This window comes from Delphinapterus leucas, chromosome 7 (genome assembly GCF_059928025.1).
Source record: "Delphinapterus leucas isolate spDelLeu-1000000601 "Yukka" chromosome 7, BTC_Dleu_Yukka2, whole genome shotgun sequence".
Taxonomy (NCBI): Eukaryota; Metazoa; Chordata; class Mammalia; order Artiodactyla; family Monodontidae; genus Delphinapterus; species Delphinapterus leucas.
The window spans coordinates 47,351,479-47,377,188 of record NC_143135.1 but is presented as its reverse complement, the minus strand read 5'-3'; the positions used below and the strand labels follow the sequence as shown (position 1 = coordinate 47,377,188).

Genomic DNA, 25,710 nt, shown 5'->3' with positions numbered 1-25,710 from the left:
AGGGGTACCCATACTGTCCAAAGCTCAGATGAGGAGAAGCTAGCCTCATGTGGCTTCGGGCCATCTGGTCAACCCCAAGCCTGGCAGCCACTGGGTGCCAGAAACATCTATGCACCAGAGACACAATGATCTGTTAATACCAAGTTATCAGGTTTTGCTGTGGCTGCAGATTTCAGCAATGCCCAAACCACCCAGTTTTGGCTCTAAGGCTGTATCCTCCCTCAAGCTGCTGACAAGGATGGAAAGGGAAGCAGTAGTGGGGGAAGGATCAGACAAGACTTGGAGAGACCAAGATGTCTTCTGTGAGAGCCAAGGTAATGACCGCGTATTGGGATGAAGTCAGCTGCTCAGTAAGCCAGCATCGTTGTTCGTGGAGTCTAGAGACATTCTTTGATATGCATTTCACAGACCCAGATGCAACCCTTAGATTATGTGTTTCTTTCCTCCTGATGGCTCCTATGGGTGAGCCCATGCACAGGCTTTCCCTTAGAATGTTTTCCTGTATCTCGTTTTTGTTTTTGTTTTCTCAGGCTCCATATGCCATTGAGTAGAGCATGCCAGACTCTTATTTTGGATAAATGTTTTGGATAAATTCTAGGCTCAGAGCTCAGAACAGTCCATTTTAACCTTAGATAACCACCTTCTGTGTGCCTCTACCTACAAGTTCCCTATATTTGTACACTGTGCATTGTGAGCTGTGGAAAGAATAGCCTTTAGGTTTAGAAACACCTTGGCTCAATTACTGACCTAAGTGCTTAATAGCTCTTTGAACTTCAGCAAGTTAACTACTTAATCTCTCTGAACTTCAATTTCTTTATCTGTAAAATGGGTAACTGTGTGATGAAGTCGAAAAAAAAATCACCAAAGTTAAGTCTCTGTCATAGGATCTGGCATCCTCTCTTCCATTCAGGCATCTCTAACATCCAAAGGTGGACATTGTTCCATTCAGTTAAGCGCCAACACCATCATGCCCGGAAACCTGGCACATTTCTGTGTTTACTGGGTAAACACCGGTGATTGAGACACTTCTAATATGTGGGGCATATTCCTTGCGTTGCTTTTGAGAACATGCTCATTAGTGAGAAGTATAGTTGCCAAAAGAAAATTTATCTCCATTAAGCTGAGGACGCTATCTTCTAGTGATTAAGAATGCAGGCTTTTGAATCAGACCTCTTGGCTGGAATCCAAACTCAGCTACTCAGTAGGTTTGTGATCTTAGGCAAGTAATTTAACCTCCCAAACCTCTATTTCTTCTTCTGTAAAACGGAGATAGTAGTACTTCCTGTTTGCTCAGTTGTTCCGAGGAAGGAATGAGATAATGTATATGTGTAGTCCTTAGCATAGTGCTGGATAACTAGCTTTTATCAGTTACTTACTGATTGTGTTTTTAAGCATGCGAGAAATGTAAATGTCGACCTAGCTACATTATTGACTTCTACGTTCACGCAGAGTCAAAGCTTATCTGTGTGAAGTGTTAGTTAAATAGACTGTGCTTCTTAAATGTTCAGGGAGAAGCAATTAGATTTTCTACAGGTTTAGAATTATTTTACCAGTGTTTCAAAATGTGTGATCACATGGGGATATACATTCAGGCTTGGGGGCAGAATTGAATAAACTCTGTAAGAAGGCTTAGAGTGGTAGAGACAACTCAAAACCAAGGAAGGGAGGGAGGGAGGGAGGGAGCGAGGGAAACAAGGAAAAGAAAGAAAGGAAAGAGGGAGAGGGTTATTAGGTCACACAACTGGAATAGTCTAGGGTTTAAAAAGCTGATACCACTAGATCCAGCCGGCTTTACCGTGTTGTTAGAAATTAGGCTTAGTGTCTCATTTGGTTCTGTTTTAGCCTTATTCTCAGGAAGGCTCTCTGTATGTGGTGACAAAGATGGCCATCAGCAGCTTTAGATCCTACTAGCCTGGCAACCTCTGCAGAGAGAGAGATTCTCTCTTTCTCAAAGATTCCAGCAAAACCCCAGGATTGCATATCAGTGGGCCAATTTGGGTCACGTGCCTGGTTCTGAACCAGTCACTGTAGGGGACATGGGCCCACACATGGGTGTGTGTGGGCGTGAGAGTCAGTCCATGATGGCAGAATGCTGAGTTAGTACCGAGCTGGAGCAGCTCAGTTCCTTTCTAGGGAAGGAAGGGGAGCTCCCACTTCTGGGCCAAGCACAGCTAAGGCAGTCATTCTACTGTTTGCTTTATTTTTTCTTTTCTGAAGGATTATTTTTCAATCTGAATTTTTGCTTTTGTTTTCCATTAGACTATTCGTGCATGAGGCACCATAGACCCTGAGCTGCTGGCCTCAGTCCTACCCGATAACAGCCCTTCCCAGTTGCTAGTACAAACATTAGGTTTCCACGTGGAGGAGTTTTTCAGGCTGTTCAAACTTGCGATAATCAGGGAACAACGGCCATATGACCTGAAGCAACATTCTCATTCTTGTCATTAAACATAATCTTTACTGGTATGCTCAGACTCTCTACCACTGTTTGTGACTATCTGGAGCACCCTAGGCTTACAACCATGGAGAGGGCTGCTGAAGCTAGCTGCACTGCTGTCATGTGCGTGGTGGAGCTGCTTATTTTGAGGGAGATGTTTGGCTGGCTGGGGTCATCAAGGTTGTAGTTGTATGAATAAAGGGAATGTTGCTTCCCATCCTACACTGCTGCTGTTTTTCCAGTGAATGTGCTTAGCCTAAAGCCTGATTGCTTGTGGTTTAAAAGAGGCAGGACTTTTCTGAGGTAGCCAGATCTGAAATAAACTTTCTCTGTGTAGCTCAGGCTTTATCCTAAGCAGGTATCCTGCCGCCCTGTAGTCAGCTGTGGAAGTGATTACAAATGTTTGTCTATAAACCCAAGGACTTTGAGGTGTAGGTTTCTTGTTAAATGGAGACAATCCTGATAGCCAGCCTCGCTCAGGAGTCCGTGGTGACCCTTATGAGACGTGGGTGAATACTGGATTTCCTGTTTACTGTACCTTTTCTCCTGAGCCTTTCGCAGTGGTTCTGGACCATTTCAGGAGACCCAAGATTGGACCAATTGGGTTCACTCCTGAAAAGCAGGACTGCAGGAAAAGTGACCAACATGGAAAGTAAATACCACAGTTAGGAGGATGGCACATGAAAGAAAGAGATCCAGAGGCAAAGGAAAACCTCGGGGTGGCCCACCTATCAAAGGCATGTCCCTTGGAGAGATCTTCCTTGGAGAAGGGCATCTGGCTTCCCTAAGCACTGGGGATGCAGGGAGGCCTGCAGCTGGATCCCTTTGTGAGATCCAAAGGGTTCTGCGTGTAGTAGCAGAGCAGCCTTTCTAGAGGGGAACAGGGATCCAGCATGTGCTTGGAAATGAAGTCAGCCCAATTGATCAGGGATATACATAAGCCTGAAGAGAACTGGAAACGAGCTCTAGGATTTGCTGGCAGAAAATGGAATGTCTTACAGCACAGGTGTCCTGCTTCCTTTCTTCCTATGGGTGGGACCTTGGAAGGGAGGGATTCTGCTTTCTGAACTGTTGCAATGGGAATGATGAACCTGGAGTACAGAGCAAAGGCTGGGAAGATTGTGTTTGCTCAGAGAACAGCTGGCCTAACTTAGAGTTTTATTATTCTTTATTTTGTTTACTCATTTTTGTTTGTATAGGAAATACACTCCAACAATTCAGAAATTAAGAGTTCAAAAAGGTATATGCAGCAAAACCTCTCCTTCCCCAGCCAGCAGTCAGACACCAATGTTGTCAGTTTGTTTTGTATCCTTCAGAGTTATCTTATGCATGGACAAGCAAATTTATATGGATAAATTCTTTCCCTCATATTTGCACAGATACACATTATTCTAGACCTTTCTTTTTTTTAATTGAGCAGTCATAGAGCTTGTTTCATATCAAGTACATTAAAAAAACTTTCTCATTCATGTTTATGTTCATATATTATTTTATGCTCTGAATATGCCCTCATTTATTTAACCAGTTCTCTCTTGGGTGGACATTTAAGTTGTTTCCAAGTGTTTGCCCTTACAAATAATGCTATTGTGAATAAATTTGTAAATGTGTGAGGATATTGAAGTGGAATGGAAGGGTCAAAGGGTACAACACACTTGACATTTTGACAGATGTGGAGGTGGTATTCCCACCTGCTGTGTCAGCGTGCCAGGACAGTATTAAACTGAGCATGAAGGAAGCGGGAGAGAAACAACTAAGTAAAGTTGTGAACAAGTTTTACAGGTAGGATGGGGTGGGAAAGACTATGATTATGGGAAGTGGCCAGTAGTTAGTTTCACATAGAAAAGAACCATAAAACAAACAAACAAAAACTTTTTTTTTTTTTGCGGTATGCGGGTCTCTCACTGTTGTGGCCTCTCCCGTTGCGGAGCACAGGCTCCGGACGCACAGGCTCAGCGGCCATGGCTCACGGGCCCAGCCGCTCCGCGGCATGTGGGATATTCCCGGACCGGGGCACGAACCCGCGTCCCCTGCATTGGCAGGCGGACTCTCAACCACTGCACCACCAGGGAAGCCCCGAAACAAAAACTTTGACTGTTGGCAAAGCAAGAGTAATAAAGTGAGTTGAGATTACAGAACAGGGATTAGAACCTCATAAATGTCACCTGGACTTTATGATGTGGGACCCAAGATTGAAAACACCACTACAAAAGCCTCTGCCCTATGGGAGAGAAAAGACCTATTAAGAGAGGAGAGGGGGAATTCCCTGGTGGCGCAGTGGTTGAGAGTCCACCTGCCGATGCAGGGGACACGGGTTCGTGCCCCGGTCCGGGGGGATCCCACATGCCGTGGAGCAACTAGGCCCATGAGCCATGGCCGCTGAGCCTGCGCGTCCGGAGCCTGTGCTCCACAACGGGAGAGGCCGCGATAATAAGAGGCCCGCACACCACGATGAAGAGTGGCCCCCGCTTGCCGCAACTAGGGAAAGCCCTCGCACAGAAACGAAGACCCAACACGGCCTAAATAAATAAATAAATAAACAAACAAACTCCTACCCAACACCTAGATATTGAAGGGTTGGTTTTTGTTTTTACCTTCCACCCCCCCCCCCCATTTATAGTTTCTGCCCTGAATGTAGATAAAGAAACCAGGCAAACTGCCACTCTGGCTCTAATGCTGAAGCAAAGCTAGAAACTAGTTTATGAAGTGAAAGTGATGGGTCTCTTGAGAGAATGGCCATTGTTATTTTGAGAGTTCATGACAGGGAGGGAGGGGAGAACGCGGCATAGCCAGACATGCACTGTGGACCTTGGAAATCATACCTTTGAAAGTTGAGAAATAGAATCGATGACTCAAGGATATTGAACTACATAAAAATATACTTATTTCTGACTGTGTAACCTCACAAGTAATATACCAGTAAAAAGGAAAAGGTAGAGGTACCTTGAGAGGAACCAGTTTTCAAAGGGGCTTGTACAAAAGGTAGAAAGGACAGAGAAAAGTGCACCTGCATGAACGGCATCAGGAAGACCAAACCCCACCGAAAGGGACAGTTCTGAGGACAATGGGAAGATTTTCCTTTAAAGTTATGTTCTCAATAAGAAGATCAAAGAAAGAATGGGCTTGGTTCCACTGATGCCTCTGACAGGTACACAGAACTTAGGACAGCAGTCCCCAGGCTGCTTGTTTATAAGTGAATTTTAAGGAATCGGAGAAATCAAGTGAGTTGCTGAAAAACTGGAAGTAGCCATTTTCTTCTCCTCCTCCTCCTCCTCTTTTTTCAAAATGGTAAAGAAAGTTAGAAGGGTTCTGTAAAATTCAGTCTGTTGAGTTTGACATCAACCCTATGATGGTTTGTGAGAAGACAAAGTAAGGATCTGTGTCCATTAAGAGTAAGTTACGTCTAATTGGCCTCATTGGTTTGGCCAGAAGTGCATCTTGTAGTGGTAGGCTGGGTAAATGCTCACTTCAGTGAGGCACTGCGAAAACATTGCTTGGGGTAGTCTTGTGGATAAGATAGAGGAATATAGGATGAATGCTAAAATAGGCATATCGGTACCCAAGTGATAATGAATAATACCTTAAGACTACCTCTAGGAAGATTTTTTTTGCAGAGGGTCATGTTATCTGCCTTTAGTCCTCCTGCCTCGTGTGCATTTTTAGTCCATAATTTAGCTGCTGATATAGAAGGCCTTCAAGTTGTGATGACAGGAAGCCAAAGGAAAACTAAATGGATGAGTTGACATTGGGATTCATGAAGACCTACACAGACTGGAGCAATCCATAAGTTGGCAGGAAAAGAGTAAAAGAGAGGCCAGGAGAACCTGAGTAGTGCAGAGCTGCCGAAGGTAAGGAGTAAAACGAGGGAGCCACGCAGCTTGAGGGCAGAGGATGCGTGTGTGGATCTGACCGCGAGGAGGGTGCTGACCCCTTGTGTGCTGGAGATAGAGCTCGAGCTCATCTGCCTGGAGAGTGGGGGTGGGATGAGGTGATGAAAATCAGGGCCACCGGGTCTAGATCCCTCACTTGAGAGAGACAACAATGAAGGGAACAGGAGAAGAGTGAGGGCCGTGACGTTCTTGAAACTTACATAAGAGAAGAGCAGGTGTGAAGACCGGCAGGGCCAGTGACCAGGAGAGACTAAAGGTTCTGGGAGAGTGGCCGGTAAGGGAAGCATGCTGGAGGGTGCAGAGCCACTGGGCTTTTGTTGTCCGCGATCAATGTCACATGGGCCTTAACTGTGTTGCATGACCTTGAGGTGTTTTCTGTTGCTCTCCCGGTTTCTCTCCTTCATTTCTTATGGATCAGACACTTGGTGGCAAAAGGAGAAGCAGTGGGGAAAGTGAACTCACATTTGTCAAAGGCCTCCGTGTGCCAGGGCACCATGTGAGGTGTTAACCAAAGTCAGATGAGCAGGTGAAGCCAACCCTCTGACGACTAACTCTGGGGGAAGACAATGTGGGGCTGTCTCTGGGCTAACTCAGGTGAGCTAGCTCCAGGAGAGAGTGGCTGGGAGGCCAGGAGCCCGCTTATGACAGCGATGCCTACGTCTGCAGCTCTCCCAGTTCAAGTGGCATCGCTGGAGGGAGAGCAGGCTGGCGTAGGGGCCCTAGCAGTGCCCTCTCAGACCCAAGCTGCCATCCGGACCCTCAGTTTTCCTTCTACATTTCCTTCTACATTCTTCTTTTAGGAAACACTGTTTCTATTGGGGATGGAAAACCTCTTTCTAGCATGCCTGGACAGTTCTCATGGTGCCAGGGGGAAGACCTCCCAGTACCAGGTGCCAGTGCTCAGAATGTCAGTAAAGGTGGGCAGAGAGGGGCTGAACACTTTAATTGGCTGCCACCCACCCACCCACCCACCCACCCATGGCTCTGTTGGGCTCTATTGCCAACTGTCTCCTTAACTCCATGCCCCTGCCCCGGCCCCATCAGCTACCCACAGTCTTCCCCAGGCTCTTGGGTTTCTTGTTGCCATGAGTGCCACCATCCTCCACCCTGCCAGCCAGGCCCGTGACTCCTCGTCCCCTTTACTTCCCCACACTGGCAAGGTATCTAGAATGCACCTACTTCACATCACTTAGGCTCGTCCCATCTCTTTGTCTCGACCCAGGCGGAGTGAGTCACTCACCGCTCCCGGGAAGCCCCATAGTCTTATTGGTGTAGCACTCACAGCCTGTCGTGATTGCTATTTGCGTGTTTCTCCTCACTCACCTGCGAGCGCCATTGCTTACTGTGGCCTTGGGTCTCTGCGGAGTGACGCTAGATGCCTGTGGAGTAGATAAAGGAAAGCCCAGCAGAGCTGCTAGCGCAAGGGATTCAGAACTGAGTAGGTATGAATTCCAAGGGTTGCAGTTATTTTCCAAAGTTGCCATAAAAGGTCAAAATGTTCTTGAGGCTACAGAGGAGTCGGGTCTGGCGTCGGGCGTGAGGAGCGTTTAGGGTGGGGGATGTAGTAGCGTGCACGCGCGTTGTGCGCCGTACGCCCCCTGTGCATGGGTGTTGGCACGTTTGGGGAGGGCGTTGGCGAGTGCAGAAGGGGTGCGTCTGTATGTGATCCCATCTCCACTCTTGCTAGACTCTGCGCCTCAGACACTGTCATGCAAGGATGGCCCCCAGTATGGCACGAAGGCCATACTGCAGACAGGCCCACGGATGGGGCAGGTCAGGGAAAATGCCACGTCTTTTGGTCCCTGTGAAGAGAGCATATGGTCACGGACAGCGACCGCTGTGTGACCCCTGCCGTACACGTCCGTCCTTCTGTTCTGCTCTCCTAAGGAGTTCCACGTCTGAGCGCTGACTGACCCTGCGTGCTTTTCTTCTCCTCTCTTCCTTCCTACAGTCGGTTCTGAACGTGATCGGTGAGCTGCAGCAGCAGGTGTGTAGGCTGCAGCTGGACATCCACAGGCAGATTCAAGAACGCCTCTCACTCAGTAGGGACCACCCTGAGGAGGTGGCAGCCGACGACGGTGCGGCCCGGCCCCAGCCCTGCGGCCAGGAGTGTGCCCGTTGGGAGGGGTCACCTGTAGGAACCACACTTAAGTATATCGGAGCATGCGTGTGTGTGGCATCTCACTGGCGGAGGGACTGGGGCTTCTCCTACCTGGAACAGCGTGCGCTGGCTTAACATGGATCCATGGTCACCTCTGGGCAGAGCTTGGGACTTGTTCCTCTTGGGATGTGAGCTGAGCTCCGTGACCCTCACTGAACGGGGTCTGAGCTGGCGAGGCCAACCCTCTGACCGGTGGCGGTACTCATCTCTCTCAGGGCTGGGAATGAGGTGTGTCAGGTGCCCTGAGTGACGGGGCGTTGGTGTAAAAGCAAGCTTCGGGTCCCCTTCCCAGGTACGACTCAGACACTGATTCTCCCTCCTGGGCTGGGAGATTAAATGACGTTTCAGCTCCCATGATTTTTTTTTCTTAATTTAAGAAAAAAATAGCATCATAAAATAATCCTCTCAAGTTTATTTTTAAAGAGGTTTATCCCCAGTGAGAAAACAGAACACAAGGGTCCGCATGCTGTGACAATTCTCATCATCTGGATTTCCGGGAGAAGTTCTCCCGTGTAGTCACGTTCGAGGGATTTCGTGACCTGCGGGCCCTATGGGGTGTATCTGCCTGGGATTCTGGACCTGGCCCCTTGCGCTGGTGTCACCAGGTCCTTTGTGATGAGCTGCACAGAGATGAGCCTGTGCTTCCAAGGCCCGCTATCGAAGAGGACTTGGAAGCCCAAGGGAAAGTCAAGGGCGTAGTAGCCATGTCTGTAGGAAGTTGTCATGATCCATCCTCAACTATGGGACATGTTGGAAATCTCCACCCAGACTTGGGCATGAGGGGAGGGGGCCTCCGTGGGGAAAAAATTGAGAGTCAAGATGTAGGTGTAGATTTGGAAAGGGAAGCTCTGAGAGGGGTGCTGGGCGTGCCCCATGGTGAGTGGGTTACCCCAGAAAGACTTGTAAAAGAAGTTACACTCTGCACCAGTGTTTATAGCCCACGATGGGCAACAAATAGCTTAGAGGTTGGAATAGCTTTGCTCATGGTGGCCTGAAGGATGGGCAGGGGTTAACCCGGCAGAAAGTTCCAGACAGAGGGAGGGCGAGGCATGTGTGAGGGCCCAAGTCAGAAAGAGGAACTAAAAAGTATCCAGCATGGCTGGAGCATAACTGGGGAGAGACAGTAGTACAAGAGGCAGGCAGGGTGCTGGGTTAGGCCGGGCTGTACTGGTCGTGGGTTAAAGTTCATGAGCTTTGAGGAGCAGGGAAGGGCCAGGATCAGATTTGTGCTTTAATTGTATTGTTCCCCTGGATGCCATGGGGGTCGATGGCTTCAAGAAGGGCAAGATGACAGAAGACCAACCAGTGGAGAGGCTGTCCAGGCTCTCAGCAGTAACTGCTAGTGATGGTAGAGTTGAGATAAAAGAGAGATTCAGGTGATTTCCTTGAAGGTAGATTTTAGAAGGCTTGGGGATGAGTTACGTATGTAGCGGGGGAGACAGAAGGAGGTGCCAAGGATGGAGACGCCATTTAGTGAGACAGGGGTGTCTGTGAGGGGGAATTAAGGGTTACACTTGGGTCATGACAGTCGTAAGATGCCTCTGTGCCATCCATGTGGAGATGTTGTGGGAAGTTTGTTATGTGAATCTGGAGTTCAGAAAGTCCATGGAAGTAATCGCTTTTATGCTAATTTTTCTGATAGAAACCAGTCAGCAGGACCATTTGTCCATTAAAGGGACCTAGGTTTGGGATAAGGGTGCTCAGCGGTGTCTTTACTAAAAGGGGTACTTTAGAAAGCAGGGGGCCCTGGGGTCAGAAGATACAGCCCTGATTTCCAGGTCCACCACCGGCAAGTTGTTTAAATGTCACTTCCCCACTCAGCAACCTTCAGAGGCTCCCTACTTTCTAAAGAATGGCATCAGATCGCCTCATATTCTCATCCCAAAGCCTTTACAGTAAGGCCCCACCGTTTCCCACTGAATGCTGCCCATCCTGTGCTCCAGCCCAGCAGGCTGTCTGCCCTCTCCCTGGACGCCGCCTCCCTCCCTCCTTTCTTCAAGCCAACCCCTCCTCTGAACTGGAACAGCCAGACCCTCTTCTGCATTTCACACTTAGCATTTGTCCTTTTAGCGTTTTGTTTCTATCCTCCTGGCTGTCACTTCCTCTGTGAAGCCTTGCAGGAACACCGGCCTCCTCCCCTGGGTTCCTCGACCCCCAGCACAGACAGATGCTCCCTATTGCCTGCTTCCTGCTACTTTGTCTGTAACAGGCTGCCTCATTTCTGCATCTCTGTTTCTCTTGCTCCCAACTCCTACCTGTCCTTCCCCCTACACATACGTGCATGATTTGGGCACACCCTGCAGGGAACACAGATGTCAGAAAGGAGCAGGGAGAACAAGTTCTGCGAAGAAGAAAGTTTTCTCTTCCTTTAGTCTGGAACTCCCTGGCCTTTGTTTTGTAACGGGCACATAGCCTTTCCTAAAACGAGGACCGTGTTTAAAGACTGGAGCCAGCCACAGCGTGGAACGTGACGCGGTCGCTCCTGCCTTGGTATCCACTGTGCATGTGCTTACCCAGGGTTGTAGATCCCAGGAGCATCCTGTTCTTTAACCATCAGAACTCTGTCTTTCTTCCTCACCCCCCTAGGAGTTACTGCAGGAGCTCCGGCACCTCAAAATCAAGGTGGAAGAGTTGGAAAACGAACGGAACCAGTATGAATGGAAACTGAAGGCCACCAAGGTAAAAGGCGGTTCTGATGTTTATGGAGAGGCTTTGAGGCCCAGTGGGGAGGGTCTGGGGTGTGCCGTAGCCTAAGGCTGAGGAATGGGAATTGATCCCACTGTGTGTACACGCAACAGTGCCCAGATTGTGCGAGCAGACAGATTTAATCCAGGAGGGCTCTTTTCCTGGGGAAAGCCCATGAGATTATGAGCTGCTGAGGTCGCCAAGTCTCCTTCCTCTCTCTGTGTCCCATGGCACCCCCCCCCCCCCGCCCCAGGCTGAAACTGGGCCAAGCAGGGCCTCTACGATTGAGTGATGAGCCCTAGGGCAGATGAATGCCAACATTGTCTTGGCTGCATCATTTTAAATTTAGCAGCCCCTCTAATAATCAGTTTCTAAAAAGAGGTATGCTTTTATTTTTAGCAATTCCTAAAAATATATACTTGTAATATTTTTGTAACCAAATCATGTTTCTATTGAACTGGGGAGCTTGCTATTTAAAGGACACCCGCGATACATTCTTTCGTGAAATAAATTTTATCCCTCCCTCCTTTGTTTTCTCTAATAGTTTCCTCCTTCATTTCCCCTAACAGTTGGAATGGATTCAGCCCACACATTTATTGTTTTGGCCAGAACGTTGTATTTTAAAACGTCGAATTAGCTGTCACTTAAGCATTAGGCAATTTCACATATACAGTTAGACTTCCATGCAGGCAGAGGAGGGACGCTCTGGGGTTGGGGGCGGGAAGCTTTAAAAGCCTGAAGCAGTTTTTCCGCCTGAGGATCTGGCCAGGCTCCCTCTGGTGGGTGGGTGCACGCCTGCCTTTCCACTGAGAGCTCTGCAGCGCCACCCACAGGTGTTACCAGATGGTCCTGTAGGCATCTTCATCTTTACTTCTTAGAGTTTTCTTAACATCTAGTTTGTACTTTGAGTTTTATTTTTTCTATACCTTTAAATGATTCTAAAAACAATAATAACCGTTATAGATAATTTTAAACCACAAAAACTTAAAAGAATAAAAATCATTCGTATACTGCCCAGGAGCTACCACTATTAATATTTCCTTCCAGGCATTTCTCTTTTTGGGGTCTCTCTCTCTCTTAATTTTGATGTTGATAATTTATACACAATTTTATACCATGCTCTTAAAAGAAAACTCCGAACATTATGGTGATGTCTATATAATATTCTATTGCATAAATGTGAGAGTTTTCTTAACTGTTTACAGATGAGGAAACTGAGGCTCAGAGTGGCCAAGGTGAGGTTCTGATCTGGATCTGTGTCATTCCAAAACTCATGCTCTTTTCCCTCTGTCATCCTAATTCCCTGCAGTTGAAACCTGCCTTGTTTTTGAAAGTTCTTCCATTTTCTGTGTAAAGCTTCTCAGTCCGTCAGTGTGCTTCATCTTTCAGCACAGCGGCAGTAGGGCAGGGTCCCTGGGTTTAATAAGGCCCAGCACCTGCAGGGAGGCAGAGCCCCCATCTCTGCCTGGCTTTGTCCCAGACCTCTCGCCACACAGCTCCAGCCTCAGTGGCCATGGCAGTAGCATACTTTTCCCCGTGGTCAGGTGCACGGCCTCTGGGCTGTTGTAGACTTCCCAGCTTAGGGACAGATACCTTTCTCAGCGTAAGAGAGGACCTGTCATTTCTGGCCTATTCTGTGAAAATGGGCACATGGGAGATTGGGCCCAGCCACTTGGTCTGTAGAGTTGTAAATAAATGACTTCACCCAGAGGCAGGCCTCAGAGAAGAAGAGCCCGGGCTCTGCCTTGATAGCATCTCATCACTGGTGTCCACTGTGGGGCCCGCAGACAAGAATCAGGCATCCGGATTCCTAACAGAGACCAGCTCTCACCCTGTTTACAAAGAAGGGGAGAAATGGGTGTGGAAGGTGCAAGAAAAGTTAAGAGAATATCTTCCAAGAATATTCTGGCCCTTGTAGAAATGAGAGGCATTTGGATTGAGTCCCAAGGCTAATATTTTCAGAAGCCACTGTCGCCATCAATCGTAAGCCCATGGGCTCCAAGGCCCTGGGTTAGCTGTGCAAAGCTGCCCATGGCCGCGAGTCTCTGCAAGCCGTTTGGTACAGCTGGACCCAGCTCTCTGTCCTCTGTGGGTGGAAACCAAACAAAGGGACAGTGCTCTGTAGGGACTTTGGGTAAGGAAACCCACCCCTTTGCCACCTCTTTGTTTTTACATGGGCCCATTTTGGGGATGTTAGGGAAGGTTTGTCCAGAACCCCTTGAGGTGGGCTCAGGGAGCCCTCTCCCCATAAGAGGAGCCCTCATCTGTGCTATTAACTCAGCAGCAGACAGCCCAGGCTGGGTGGAGCCCTGGCTTTCGAGCAGGCAGGGTTCACGTCCTGGCCTGGTCGCTGAAGAGCTCTGTGACTTGGGAGTCGAATCCTTCCCTACTCCTGTTTTCTCCCCGGTGACATGCAGGGGTACTGCTTCATCCCATGGTTTCCTGTGAGGATTGAGCGAGGGTTGATGTAAGAACGCAGTGAGCATGGGGCCGATGGAGAGTAGGCTCTCAGCCCGTGTGTCCTGAAGCTGAACACAGGCCTGTTTGGTGGAAGGGCCACCAACAGGACCAGTGCTCATTTGATTACTTGACTTGTTCAAAAATGACCTCGGGATAGGACGAGCCCATACCGTAACCTTGCAGAGTAAAGGTGGGGCCCGATTGGGCTACCATATGGGGAGAGGGTGCCCAGAGTAGAAGCTTTTGCTGTGTGTGCCGTTGACTGGCTGGGAGTTAGTTCTCGCCCCCTTTCTTAGTCTGTTTTGGTTTTTTTCCTTTTTATAGATTTTATTTTATTTATTTTTGGCTGAGTTGGGTCTTCGTTGCTGCGCACGGGCTTTCTCTAGTCGCAGCAATGGGGGCCACTCTTCATTGTGGTGTGCAGGCTTCTCACTGTGGTGGCTTCTCGTGTTGCAGAGCACAGGCTGTAGGCAGACGGGCTTCAGTAGTTGTGGCGCACGGGCTTCAGTAGTTATGGCTCGCGGGCTCCAGAGTGCAGGCTCAGTAGTTGTGGCACACGGTCTTAGTTGCTCCGTGGCACGTGGGATCCTCCTGGACCAGAGATCGAACCCGTGTCCTCTACATTGGCAGGCGGACTCTTAACCACTGCGCCACCAGGGAAGCCCCCTTAGCCTGGTGTGATGCTCAGAGCACTAGCTAGTTATCCATACGGGAAGGAGTGGGATGAGAGCAGCAACAGAAGTGGCATTTATTGAGGACCTACTGTCTACTGAGTTGTTCATAACCCTTACCACATTTACTCCTTACTGCAGCCCCGTGTGCTAAATGCTGTTTTCCTGGTTTTATAGATGAACCAAGACTCAGAAATGTTAAACCACTTACCCAACTAGGAAATGAGACAATCCAAGTTTAACTCCAAAGCCAGCGTGCCTCTCAGGATGGGACCTACCCAGTTCTGCCCTTCTAATCAGTAGGGGAGCACAGGGGCCACCTGGCTTGCTGTTGCGTGTGCGGTTTAATCTGCTGGTAGAGACCTGGGAACCATGCAGTGCTGCTGCCCACGTGAACGGGTGTGTGCGCCTGTGTCGATTTACAGAAGTACGTCCACTCAGCACACCTGAATGCTGTATGCAATGCTTGTATGTAATTTCATTTGGGTAAAGGAGCATAGATGTCTAAGGTTGGGCAGAGGCGGTGGCTGTGCATTCAGGGTGGGAGAGTTTGAGGGAGGGAACGCTTGGCTCACTCATTGTCTACTAGTAGCGATTTGATTTCCACTGTGTTTCCTGTATGGGGTGGAAAAACGAAAGATGAACGTACTTGTTACAGTGGTTTATGGACATGCTACTGCAGAATATCTTGGGAGAAGGAAGACCATGTCCAGAAAGAGAATATCCATCTTTGGACCAAGGGCAGCCCTCCCATTGAGCACGTTCCCACCTCCTCAGGCCTCTGACTTATTTTGGCTGCAGAAGGCATGGGAGGGAAAGAGCCTGGTCAGGCAGGAGGATGCAGGAGAAAGAGCAGGTGGATGGCCAGGGCCACGGGCATGTCCTCAACGGCCAGGAAGAGCGCGTTCATTCTGCAGAGCTCCACCTTGTGGGGAGGGCAGTGAACACCTCTCACTGCTCACCTCTGGCAGCTTTGCTCCTAACTTCCTAATGTGTCCTCGGACCCACTGGCCCTGGGCTCTGACTTGAGGTACTTTGTCATGGTCTGGTAGTCCCTCTGAGCTGGTAGGATGGCTTTTTCTCTTCCAGGCTGAGGTAGCCCAGCTGCAAGAGCAGGTAGCCCTGAAGGATGCAGAAATTGAGCGTCTGCACAGTCAGCTCTCCCGGACTGCAGCTCTGCACAATGACCATGCAGAGAAAGGTAACTGGGCTGACTGTGACCGAATGCAGTTTGCCCTTTGGCCCTGGGCCCTCTCTTATAAGTGGGCATGTGTGTCTCTGGGTGTGTGTACTGCTGTGTGAGGAGGCATGAAATGTGCACGTACGTGTGTGTGTATGTGTTCATGTGTGCACGCATGGGCCTATAAAGCCCAGCTCTGTTGTGGAATCATTACCGTGAACCCCTCCCCTGTTCAGAGGACTCAGTGGAATCATTACCGTGAACCCCTCCCCTGTTTGGAGGACTCAGTGGAATCATTACCATGAACCCCTCCCCTATTCGGAGGACTCTGGAATCATTACCATGAACCCCTCCCTTGTTCGGAGGACTCAGTGGAATCATTACCATGAACCCCTCCCCTGTTCGGAGGACTCGGCTCTGAAACCTTTTCTCAGATGCACTCTGACCATTGAAGCTCTCTGTGCAGCTACCTCTGGAGCTTTTACTCTTTCCCTTAATTGAAAGGACTTGTCTTTGTGTCATCACCAAAGAAGAGGCTTTAGCAATTCACTCAGTCGTTGAATGGAGCCCTGCCTGGTACTCACATAAGAGCCTGAGGTTACAGAAACAGATTCGTTATTTCCCATCCTTTGGATCTCGACTTAAATGTTACCTCTCAGGAAGACCTTTCCTGGCCACCCTACCTCAACTAGGTGCCCCCATTTTTCTCAAACTCAGCACTCTTTTTTTCTTTCATAGTACTTATTGTAATTGATCAGTGTTGTATTTTGTGAGGTCTTATATAGACTGTCATCCTCCTTCTGGGGCAGTGACTGTGTCTCTCTTATTTGAGACCATATCCACAGAGCTTCACATGGCATTCAGCCCATGGCTCCTAAGAAATATTTATTGAATAAGTGAAAGGATGGTGAATGGTCCCTGAGGAGTTCAAGTCTTGCTGATTAAAAATAGAGGCTAAATCCTCAAGTATTCTTAAGACGTATTTGATATTTACAGCTATTTGCCTTATATACGAAATGATCACACACCCTACAGCTTCTCCTCTGGCCCCCGGGCTGCAGAGCAGTGCTGGGGAGCCCTGTGAATTCGCCCCACTACAGTTGCAGCTGGGCCTCGGCACCGACACCACTTAGCTTGGATCACTGGTGGGGGTGGGGAAGCTATGCAGCCCTGAAACAATGGCTTAGGCGGGAGGAGGAAATTAGTGACCCATGTGCTCATCCCTCCGCCAGCCTTTCTCTTGTCTTCTCAAGCCACTGAGTATGTCACCTACTTGCCATGGCTTAATGTGGAGGCCGGAGACCCCTGAGATACTCTAGACTGTCTGTGATGCTAAACTTGCATAAAGAGCTCCCCAGGCCCTGACTCGTGGGCCAGGCAGCCTTCCCCTGCACTCCGTGCTTCCCCACAGGCCTCGCCTTCCAGGCCCCACCGCATTCCGTCACCGGGCACCTCCTGGAGCTGATGCTCGGGGCCTTGCTCTGGCTGCGGCCTGCCCAAGGCATCAAGGTTTGCCAGTCTTCGTCTGGAGCTTACTGCCCTCCCCTCCACAGACTGGGTTGCCAAGCTGATCTCTAGCCGCCAAGAGCCTAAGATAGTGAACGGCACTCTGCACCTCTCTCTGAAGCTGAATCCCTACAACTAGTTACACAAAGTCCTAAATCCATTCTTCCTATTCTTGCCGGATGTAGCAAGCATCCCGAAAGGAGATGGGGTGACTATACATATTTTTGTCCCCTTGTCTGCTGTATTTCTCTTACGTAGACATCCCTGTTCTCTGTAGTACCCAATTTGGGGACGGGTATAGGGCTTTGCTTGGAAAAACTAGCTATGTGTTAATTCTTAGACCTCCACATATTGGGCAGAAAGACCCCCAGCTCCTTTAGGCTTTAGCCTTTGACCTGGCTCTCCAGACTAGTTTGGGAAGAATTCGAGAGAGTCTCTTGGGTCCAAGGTGAGAGAAGGCAATGTGTTGTCCACCACAGACTGACAAAGATCCCTTGGCCCATAGAGAAATTCTGTAGGCTTATGGTGAACTAAGATTGCTTTCCTTAACAGTAGAGTTTGTTTTAACATACTTATAGATCCAGCTAAACACTGTTAGTCAATTCCGACTGTGACCTTCTAAATTGAGCCAAGTACCTGACTCTTTTTTACATAGTCATTCTTTCCCTGTCTCTGTTCAGCTATAGACTTCCTTTTTTTTTCTCATTTTAAATTCTCTTCTGCTACAATCCATGGGACAGTGTGATTCTCTCTAAAACTAGTTAGCAGCCCAGGTACATGCCTACTCAAGTCATAGAGGATAAATGTCTGTTTCCTTGTGGGATGTCAGTTGTGAAAGATTTGGGGGTTCCTCTGTGCCACCCTTGAATAAATGGCATTTTGGGTTTTCCCCACAAATGTCTCTAAAGAGAAGACAAAACAGTAGGTTCATTCGTTTAATAGTCCAACAAATATGTACCAAGACTGACTCTACGCCAGACACCATCATGGGCTCTTTAAAGAAGTAGGGAGCCACGTGTAACTTATTCATATGGAAAGTCTTAGCATCTTAGCAGGTGGGAATAGTTGTCTGCACTTACGTAAATAATTCCTCCTATACCTAAACTCTTTTAGACCAAGAAATCCAACGTCTGAAAATGGGGATGGAAACTTTGCTTGTTGCCAATGAAGATAAGGTAAGATGGCCATGGAGCGGCCCTGCCCTTTCCCTGCTGACATTCCTGGTTCTGTTTGGTTCTATTAGTCTCTGATATTTTGGACAGGGCTGTGCCCATCAGACCACCGACTCGGGGAAGTGTCAGGAGAATGGCCTCTGCCTCCTAGACACGTGGCTCAGCCACCTGTTTTTGGCTTTGATGCCTGGGAGCTTTGCCTAAATGGCATCTCCCAAAGGCAGAATAAAGCCATTCCTGTTCATGCAGGTGTAGGGAAAAAATACCACTGAGGTTACTGCCAGTATCACAGCTACTGCTCAGACTACTAGCAAAACTCAAGAACGGTTCACCAGTCTCCCACGCTCATGATCTGGTGATGGACCCATCGTAACTAGTGATGCTTAATCATAAAACAGCCACCCCCATAACTAGAGAGTACCTGTCTGGCGAAAACATCAGCTCTAAGGATCACTACCCTGCATTTTACAGACGAGGAAACACACTCAAAGTGCTAATGTAGGTTTGCCCAAGGTCAGGTAACAGTAGATAGCAGAGCCAGGGTCATACCCAAGTTTATCTAGCTCTGAAATCTGTGTGGCCACCCCAAGTCCCCAGCCTTTGCTGAAAGAAATGATCTCCTCTGGGAATTTCCTCTATTGCATAAGGAATCTCAGCCTCGGAGTAAGTGAGAGTTTTGAGAGAAATACGACAGCTTTATTTTAGTCTTTTTTTTTTTCACGTAGCTCCAGAGGACAATACTCGGACCAGGAGGCAGATTTCAATGGCTATGTCAGGAGGGTAGGGAGACATGTCTGAGCCCCTCGAAGGCTGTATCAAACAGGGATTGTTTTATGACTAGAGATTGGACTCATAGCCTTCAGGTAGAGGCAAGAGTGCTTACAGCTACTCAGGAGGTAGACCACTGAGAACCCAGGGCCTGGACACTGTGTTTCCCTTTGGAATATTCTATGGGTTCCACATAGCATTTCTTCTCAGTGTGCCCAGAACATAGCCAGGGCCCCCAGATGAAATCACCAGGTGCCAGTGGTGTTGTTTACATAGACGTCTGTCTTGTCCTGTGACAGGACCGTCGGATAGAGGAGCTTACTGGGCTGTTAAACCAGTACCGAAGGGTGAAGGAGATCGTGATGGCGACTCAAGGTAAGAGCAAGGGGGAGCTTTGCCATTTTCTCCCCCACATATTCCATCTCTACGGTGTTAAATCCAGGGGCAGACCTGCCGGAAGAGTCCTCATCTTCGTTTGGAGAAATGCTCTGCTGGAGAACGGAGCTGGTTAGACTGCCCTGGGTGGGGGGACACTGGTAGCTGTTGCTTGCCAGAAGTTGTGGCAAATGGCAGAGTCAGTTCAGAGCTTCCAGGAGCTACCCAGATCGCCAAGGAAAGACAGCCTTCAACTCGAGCCATTGGCGATCCCTACCCTTGGAAGATCTACGCATCTGCCCAGGACACCTCTTAGAGGCAGTGAGCGCAGTCAAACCTGGATCCGAAGGCAGCTTAATACCCTCGTTGGGGATTAGAGCCTCCCCACCTCCTGGAGAATCTAAAAGCTTCCCCAGCAGACGCCAGGACACTTGGGGAGCCTTCTTTGAGTTGCCGGGTACCTGGGTTCCCATAGGAAGTCACAGGGCAGTGAGAGCTGTTTGTGTTGCCCTGAAGAATCTTCTGAATCACACTTTTAATGTCCCTTTATGTTTTTCTTTGTCCTTTTTTTATATAAATTTATTTATTTTTGGCTGCGTTGGGTCTTCATTGCTGCACGTGGGCTTTCTCTAGTTGCGGCGAGCGGGGGCTACTCTTCGTTGCGGTGCGCGGGCTTCTCATTGCGGTGGCTTCTCTTGTTGCGGAGCACGGGCTCTAGGCACACAGGCTTCAGTAGTTGTGGCTCGCAGGCTCTAGAGCGCAGGCTCAGTAGTTGTGGTGCACAGGCTTAGTTGCTCCGTGGCACGTGGGATCTTCCCAGACCAGGGCTCGAACCCGTGTCCCCTGCATTGGCGGGCGGATTCCTAACCACTGCGCCACCAGGGAAGTCCCTTTTTGTCCTTAATGAAGGAGAAACAACGTTAGGATTTTGTGGTACAATTATAGGTTTCTAAACAAGTCACGTGGTAGTAATTATCTCTTCTGCGTTAATGCTTCCAGGGCCTTCCGAAAGAACTCTCTCAATCAATGAGGAAGAACTGGAGGGAGGTTTCAGAAACTGGAACACTGCAAATAAAGGCCCTGAAGAACTTTTTAAACCAGAGGTACTGTGTTTCCGGTCATGATGTGGGGTTTCAGCAGGCCCCAGGAGCTTACCCTGGGCCTGGGGGAGGATCTAATCAGGTACCAGTCAGATACGTCTCAGGTGTAAATCTTGACAGGTAGAAAAAATTAAATCAATGGAGTTAGCCCCCGAGGCCTTGGGAAGAGCACTGAGGCTGGGGAGCAGTCAGGGCCTGTGTTCCCGTTGGGAGGGACAGCATAGTGGATACTGGACTTCCCAGGATAGAAATTTTCTTTTTTAACTGGTTTCCTTGCTTATTTTTGCCTTTCCTCTCTGGACTATAAGCCTAGACCAAAGGTGTTCTTTGTTTTATTTACCACTGTCTCTCCAGGATCTGCAGTGATGCCTGGTACCCAGTAGGATTCAACAGATATTTGTTTAATGAATGAATGAATGCATATTGCTCATTTGGAGGGATAGCTGAACTTTTGAAGTGATACATTCCTATTTCACAGACAACGTCCCGCCCCTATAACCAGCATACAGATTTCCTTTTTTCTTGTTTAAAATTTGATCCAGTTCTATAAACCTCTCTGGACTTAGTCTAGATACATGTAGGCAAATTAACTCATAGATACAGATCTCAGATGAAGAAGGGGTTTCAGCCCAGGATCCAAAAGGTTCTTGAAACTCCAGAACAGTCACAATAAAAAGGATCTTAGCGGTCCAACTCAACCCTTTTAATTAAGGGAGGAGCAAAAGTGTCACCCGGTGGCCCAGTTATGTAGTCAGAGCAGGCATCCCAGATTGCTGGCAATGATAGCAGTAACTGATGGCCAGTACCTCTGGGTGGTCCCTGCGATGAGCACTGCACGTGACTCACCTCATTTACTCCTCATGACCCCTTTGGGATTCTTCTTTTATTGTGTTGCAGCTGAGGCTCAGAGAAGGTAAGTAATCTGCTCTAGGTCACCCAGCAAGTAGATGGCAGAACTTGGACTTGAACACAAAAGCCCAGGTGTTTAACAACTTACATACTATGATGCCCAGGTTCTTTCTATGGTAGACCAAAAAGTTACTGGGATCTAGAGAATAGAGGCAGCCCTTGCAGACGGGAAAGACATCAAATTGCATCCTTATCTTCCACCAGATTAGCTCACGTTCATTCCACCCTTGATACTCTTGCCTTTCTGGCCTCCTTGCTAAGCTCATTCTCATTTCTCAAGATTCAGCTCAAGTGTTCTCCCCTCTGAAGCCTCCCTAACCTTCCCACCAACAAGAAGGATCCTCTCCCTCCCCTTTATCCCCATATTATATTATAGGTATTGGTATCAGAGGGACATGTTGCATTGCTCTTTCATCCTAATTAACTTACCTGACTCCCTGATGTGGGCAGTGCTTGCCCCACACCCAGCACAGGGCCTGGCAGGCAGTAGATGTTGCTCGTGTTTGTTGATTGACTATATGAATTACAGAGTTGCTTATTGCCAGCAGAAATCGACTCCAGCTGACCTTTGCCAACAAGGAATGTTTTTAAGAGGGTGTGCAGTGGCTCACTGAATGAAAGGAAAAGCTGAAGAACCAAGCTCAGAAAAGGCAGGGGCAGCCAGGGATTCAGGTCTCAGGACTGACTTGTCAGGACTCTACTGCTAGAATGTGAACTTAGGCCCTGGAAGGAGAGGCAAGTTGGCCAAGGTTGTTCAGTATACCTTCCTCCTTGTCTACAGCCATACCACCCTGAACGCACCTGATCTTTTCCAGTATGTCTTCCTTTTTGGCATCTTAAAAAAGCAAGGCATTGGAATTGATGTAGCCACCAGGGGTGAAGATGTAACTCCCCAAGAGCAATTGTCAAAAAAGGGGAAAGGATGGTGGGTAGTCTCCAAACAGTATCTGTCCAGTGACTCTTCCATTTCTGGTGCAGGTATCTCCAAGAGGTAGCTCTCCCACGGCAGGACCACCCCCGCTACCGCAGAAATCACTGGAAACCAGGTAGGAGGCCCAAGCACCTCCGTGGAGCCGCTGTGCTCTCAGGCCCCTCTCGGGGCTCCCGATGTGGCAGTGAGCACAGCCACCATGTCCTGAGCGCACCTGTCCTCCCTTTTGGCCCCAGCAGTGGCCACAAGGGCCAAAATGCTGGAGCAGTCATGAACCTTGCCTACCTGCCCTGGCCACAGAGGGCCTTCCCTTCCCACAGGCTGAAGGTCCGGGTCGTTGTCACTGAGAAAAGACTTGGCCAGGGGTTGGGGCCTCAGAGAAGAGGCGGCTGCACCTCATCTGTGCCCCCTAGTGGTTCTTCAGAGCATCTTGTGAGGTGTGCCTGTCATTCCCGTCAGCCCCTCTGGAACGTCCTTCCTGCTCTCAGGGAATCTAGCCCTGTGACAATCGACATTCTCCAGGGAGGACCATTTCTCCTCACAGGGAAGTTGGTCCAGTTGCTTTGGGGAAGCTTCACATAGCAATGAGCTTATCACAGGCTGGCCTGCGGGGTCACTTCACTGCCACCTGACGGATTCCCTCGAAAATGAACCTATTTCCAGTTCCCTACATCAGCTCTTTAGAACACATTTCCAAGTTATGGGGATCTGGAGCTTTACTGCCGAGAGCAGGCTGCCTTTCAGCCAAGGTATCTGGGGAAGACAGCCGCAAGCGTGGCGGGAGCTTCCCCAGAAGGGCACTGAGTCTTCAGAGGTCTGAAGCCTGTGCACTCTGACCCCCAGTTTCCAGAAAGCCATTGTTCCCTGAGCCTTTAGCCTCAGAGGAAAACAGCAGCGTCAAGGAGGGCCACTGGCCAGTCCTTAGTTTTGCAGAAGAAATTTGGTTGATGAGTTCACTCAGAAGTCGGCACTGAGTGACTCACACTGACCAGACTCACAAGAGACGAATGTACTAACAGATGCTGATTTATTCATATGAACTGAGAAATATCACTGCCCAGGAGAATTGACACAAGGTAACCCTGTCGCCTCTTCTCTATCCAGTTGGTGCCCTTCTCTGCAAAACAGCCCCGGAGAAAGCAAATTCCTCTGAGCAGACTGCTCAGGGCATACAGAGACAGAGCAGAGGGTTGAAGGATCCTAGCAGGTGACGCTTTGGAGCTGTGGCTGATGTGCTCATCTCCACTCCAAGGTGGCACCACCTCCCTCGCTGGATTACTGTCAGACTCCCAGACGAGGCAGTATTGGCTTTTGACTCCACAGACGCTGGCCTTCTTTTATGACCACACAACAGCCAGCTCCCACCGATGCCACCGAATTGAGTGTATTCGGGGTTTTTGAGGAATGCCAAGGACTTTTGATTTGGATTTCGGTGATGCTCTCATGCCCTCACCAAGACATTGTCAGACAGGCCATCCCCAAAGTGGGCCGTTCTCATCTTACGTGTAATGGTTATGATGAGAGGGTGTTTTGTTTTGTTTTTTTCCTGCCCTTGACCCTAAGCCCAAGATAGACTACCAGTTAAACATTTGAAGTGTCCTCTACACGAATGATACCACGTACCTCCTTCTCCAGTTACTGTTTCCTTATCGACTTTCTTTTGTGTTTTCCCAGGGCTCAGAAAAAACTCTCCTGTAGTCTCGAAGACCTGAGAAGTGAATCCGTGGATAAGGTCAGCCCATCAGTCTATCCATAAAGATGCCTGAGTTACTTCTTTGTGCCCAGCACAGTGCTGGGATACACAGGCTGGGTGCTGTCCCTACCTCGTGGAAGCTTTTATCAAGTTTGCTGGGCAGGCAGGAATTACAGGAACATTCTGAGAAAATGTTCAGGTGTGGTGTGGCCTAAGGCATCCTAGAGGCAGGGCAAGTCAGGACACGCTACCTAGAGCTGGTGAGAGAAGACGCTGAGGTGGGCATGGGCAGGGGAAACGGTGCGGAGTAGGAGGGAGTAAGGTCAGAGCCACGAGTCAGATGGAGCCAGAGGACATCTCGAATCCGGGCCCTGTTTCTCCAGGGCACTTGGGAGTGTTGCACAGATTTTGAATGAGGACATGATGTGGATAAAGGAGACCCCGGGGGTGGGTTATGGGATAAAGTAGATTGGAGAGGAAGCTTTTTAAAGAGTCTAGAAAGGCATGTGAGGAGGGCTTTGTGGCCCCTCACCAGGTGGGTAACCCCCATGCTGAAGGGGGAGGGTCGCAGGCCCTTGAGCAGCAAGGTCATTGAAGATGCAGGGGTCCTGCCCTATAGACAACCTTCAGTGACCTTGCCGCATAGATCCCTCGATGTCCAGCAGTACGCCAGACTCCCTGGTGATACAGTAGAAAACCAGGAAGGATGGAGCTGGCAGTGGCTTTGCTCCCACGATCACATGCCTCTCGCTCCCCCAGTCAGATTGCTGGCAGCTGCCCGGGGACATGTGTCCATGAGGTCGGACAGTGACCTGTGTTTCCTCCACGGATGGTGATGATCTGACATAAAGACGGGGAGGGAGGGGTAAGCCTGTCAGGTTCAGGCAGGCAGGTGGCCCTGAGTTGCTGTTGTGACTAACGCAGTTCTCCTTTTCTCCACATAACTGAAATCCTCCTTGCCATCCCATAGTGCGTCGGTGGGAACCAGCTGTCCCCAGTGGTAGAACCCAAGGTACATTAACCGCATGTCCCTTTCGTCTATGTGAGCTTGTGCTGTTTGCCAGAGGCTTTTCACTTAGCAAGTTACAGCTCTGGTAACCTTACGATATGTTAACCGTAAGGGGTATCGGGGTGACAGGAACGACGAAACTTCCTCTCCTGTTTTCTTTCTATGTGCACCCAGCTGGATCCTGTGCTTTCATCTCTATTATCTGTGGGATAGGATTTCTTATCATCTCCTCCATCTTATAGGCTCTGATAATTCCTCTTTGACAAGGCAAAGTAGATCTGATCTCTGGGAAGGGGGATATTATGATCTCAGCACACAAGTAGAGGAATATGACAGCTCTCATCCTTTCTGCGCTGATAAGTCATGATTAAAAAACCCAGGAGCACTTCCCTGGTGGCACAGTGGTTAAGAATCCGCCTGCCAATGGAGGGGACACGGGTCCGAGAAGATCCCACATGCCGCGGAGCAGCTAAGTCCGTGCGCCACAACTACTGAGCCTGCGCTCTAGAGCCCGCGAGCCACAACTACTGAGCCCACGAGCCACGACTGCTGAGGCTCACGCACCTAGAGCCTGTGCTCTGCAACAAGAGAAGCCACTGCAATGAGAAGCCCATGCACCGCAATGAAGAGTAGCCCCCGCTCGCCGCAACTAGAGAAAGCCCGTGCACAGCAACGAAGACCCAACGCAGCCAAAGATAAATAAATAATTAAAACAAAAAACCCAGGAGCACACTCAGTCTCAGGTGCAAGGATCCTTCTGTAGCGT

At 49.1% G+C, this 25,710-nt stretch overlaps 1 protein-coding gene across 6 annotated transcripts in view; it reads left to right on the top strand.

The window, feature by feature from the left end:
* PPFIBP2 (PPFIB scaffold protein 2) overlaps positions 1 to 25,710 on the top strand; it is a 116,375-nt gene that overhangs the window by 65,552 nt on the left and 25,113 nt on the right. For all 6 annotated transcript variants that reach the window (XM_022563242.3, XM_022563244.3, XM_022563243.2 and 3 more), the window contains 8 exons: positions 11,072 to 11,164; positions 15,391 to 15,502; positions 18,101 to 18,162; positions 19,227 to 19,302; positions 20,302 to 20,405; positions 22,290 to 22,357; positions 23,917 to 23,974; positions 24,906 to 24,947. In XM_022563242.3, coding sequence (XP_022418950.2) covers positions 11,072 to 11,164; positions 15,391 to 15,502; positions 18,101 to 18,162; positions 19,227 to 19,302; positions 20,302 to 20,405; positions 22,290 to 22,357; positions 23,917 to 23,974; positions 24,906 to 24,947 — 615 coding nt within the window. The remainder of the gene's footprint in view (positions 1 to 11,071; positions 11,165 to 15,390; positions 15,503 to 18,100; positions 18,163 to 19,226; positions 19,303 to 20,301; positions 20,406 to 22,289; positions 22,358 to 23,916; positions 23,975 to 24,905; positions 24,948 to 25,710) is intronic.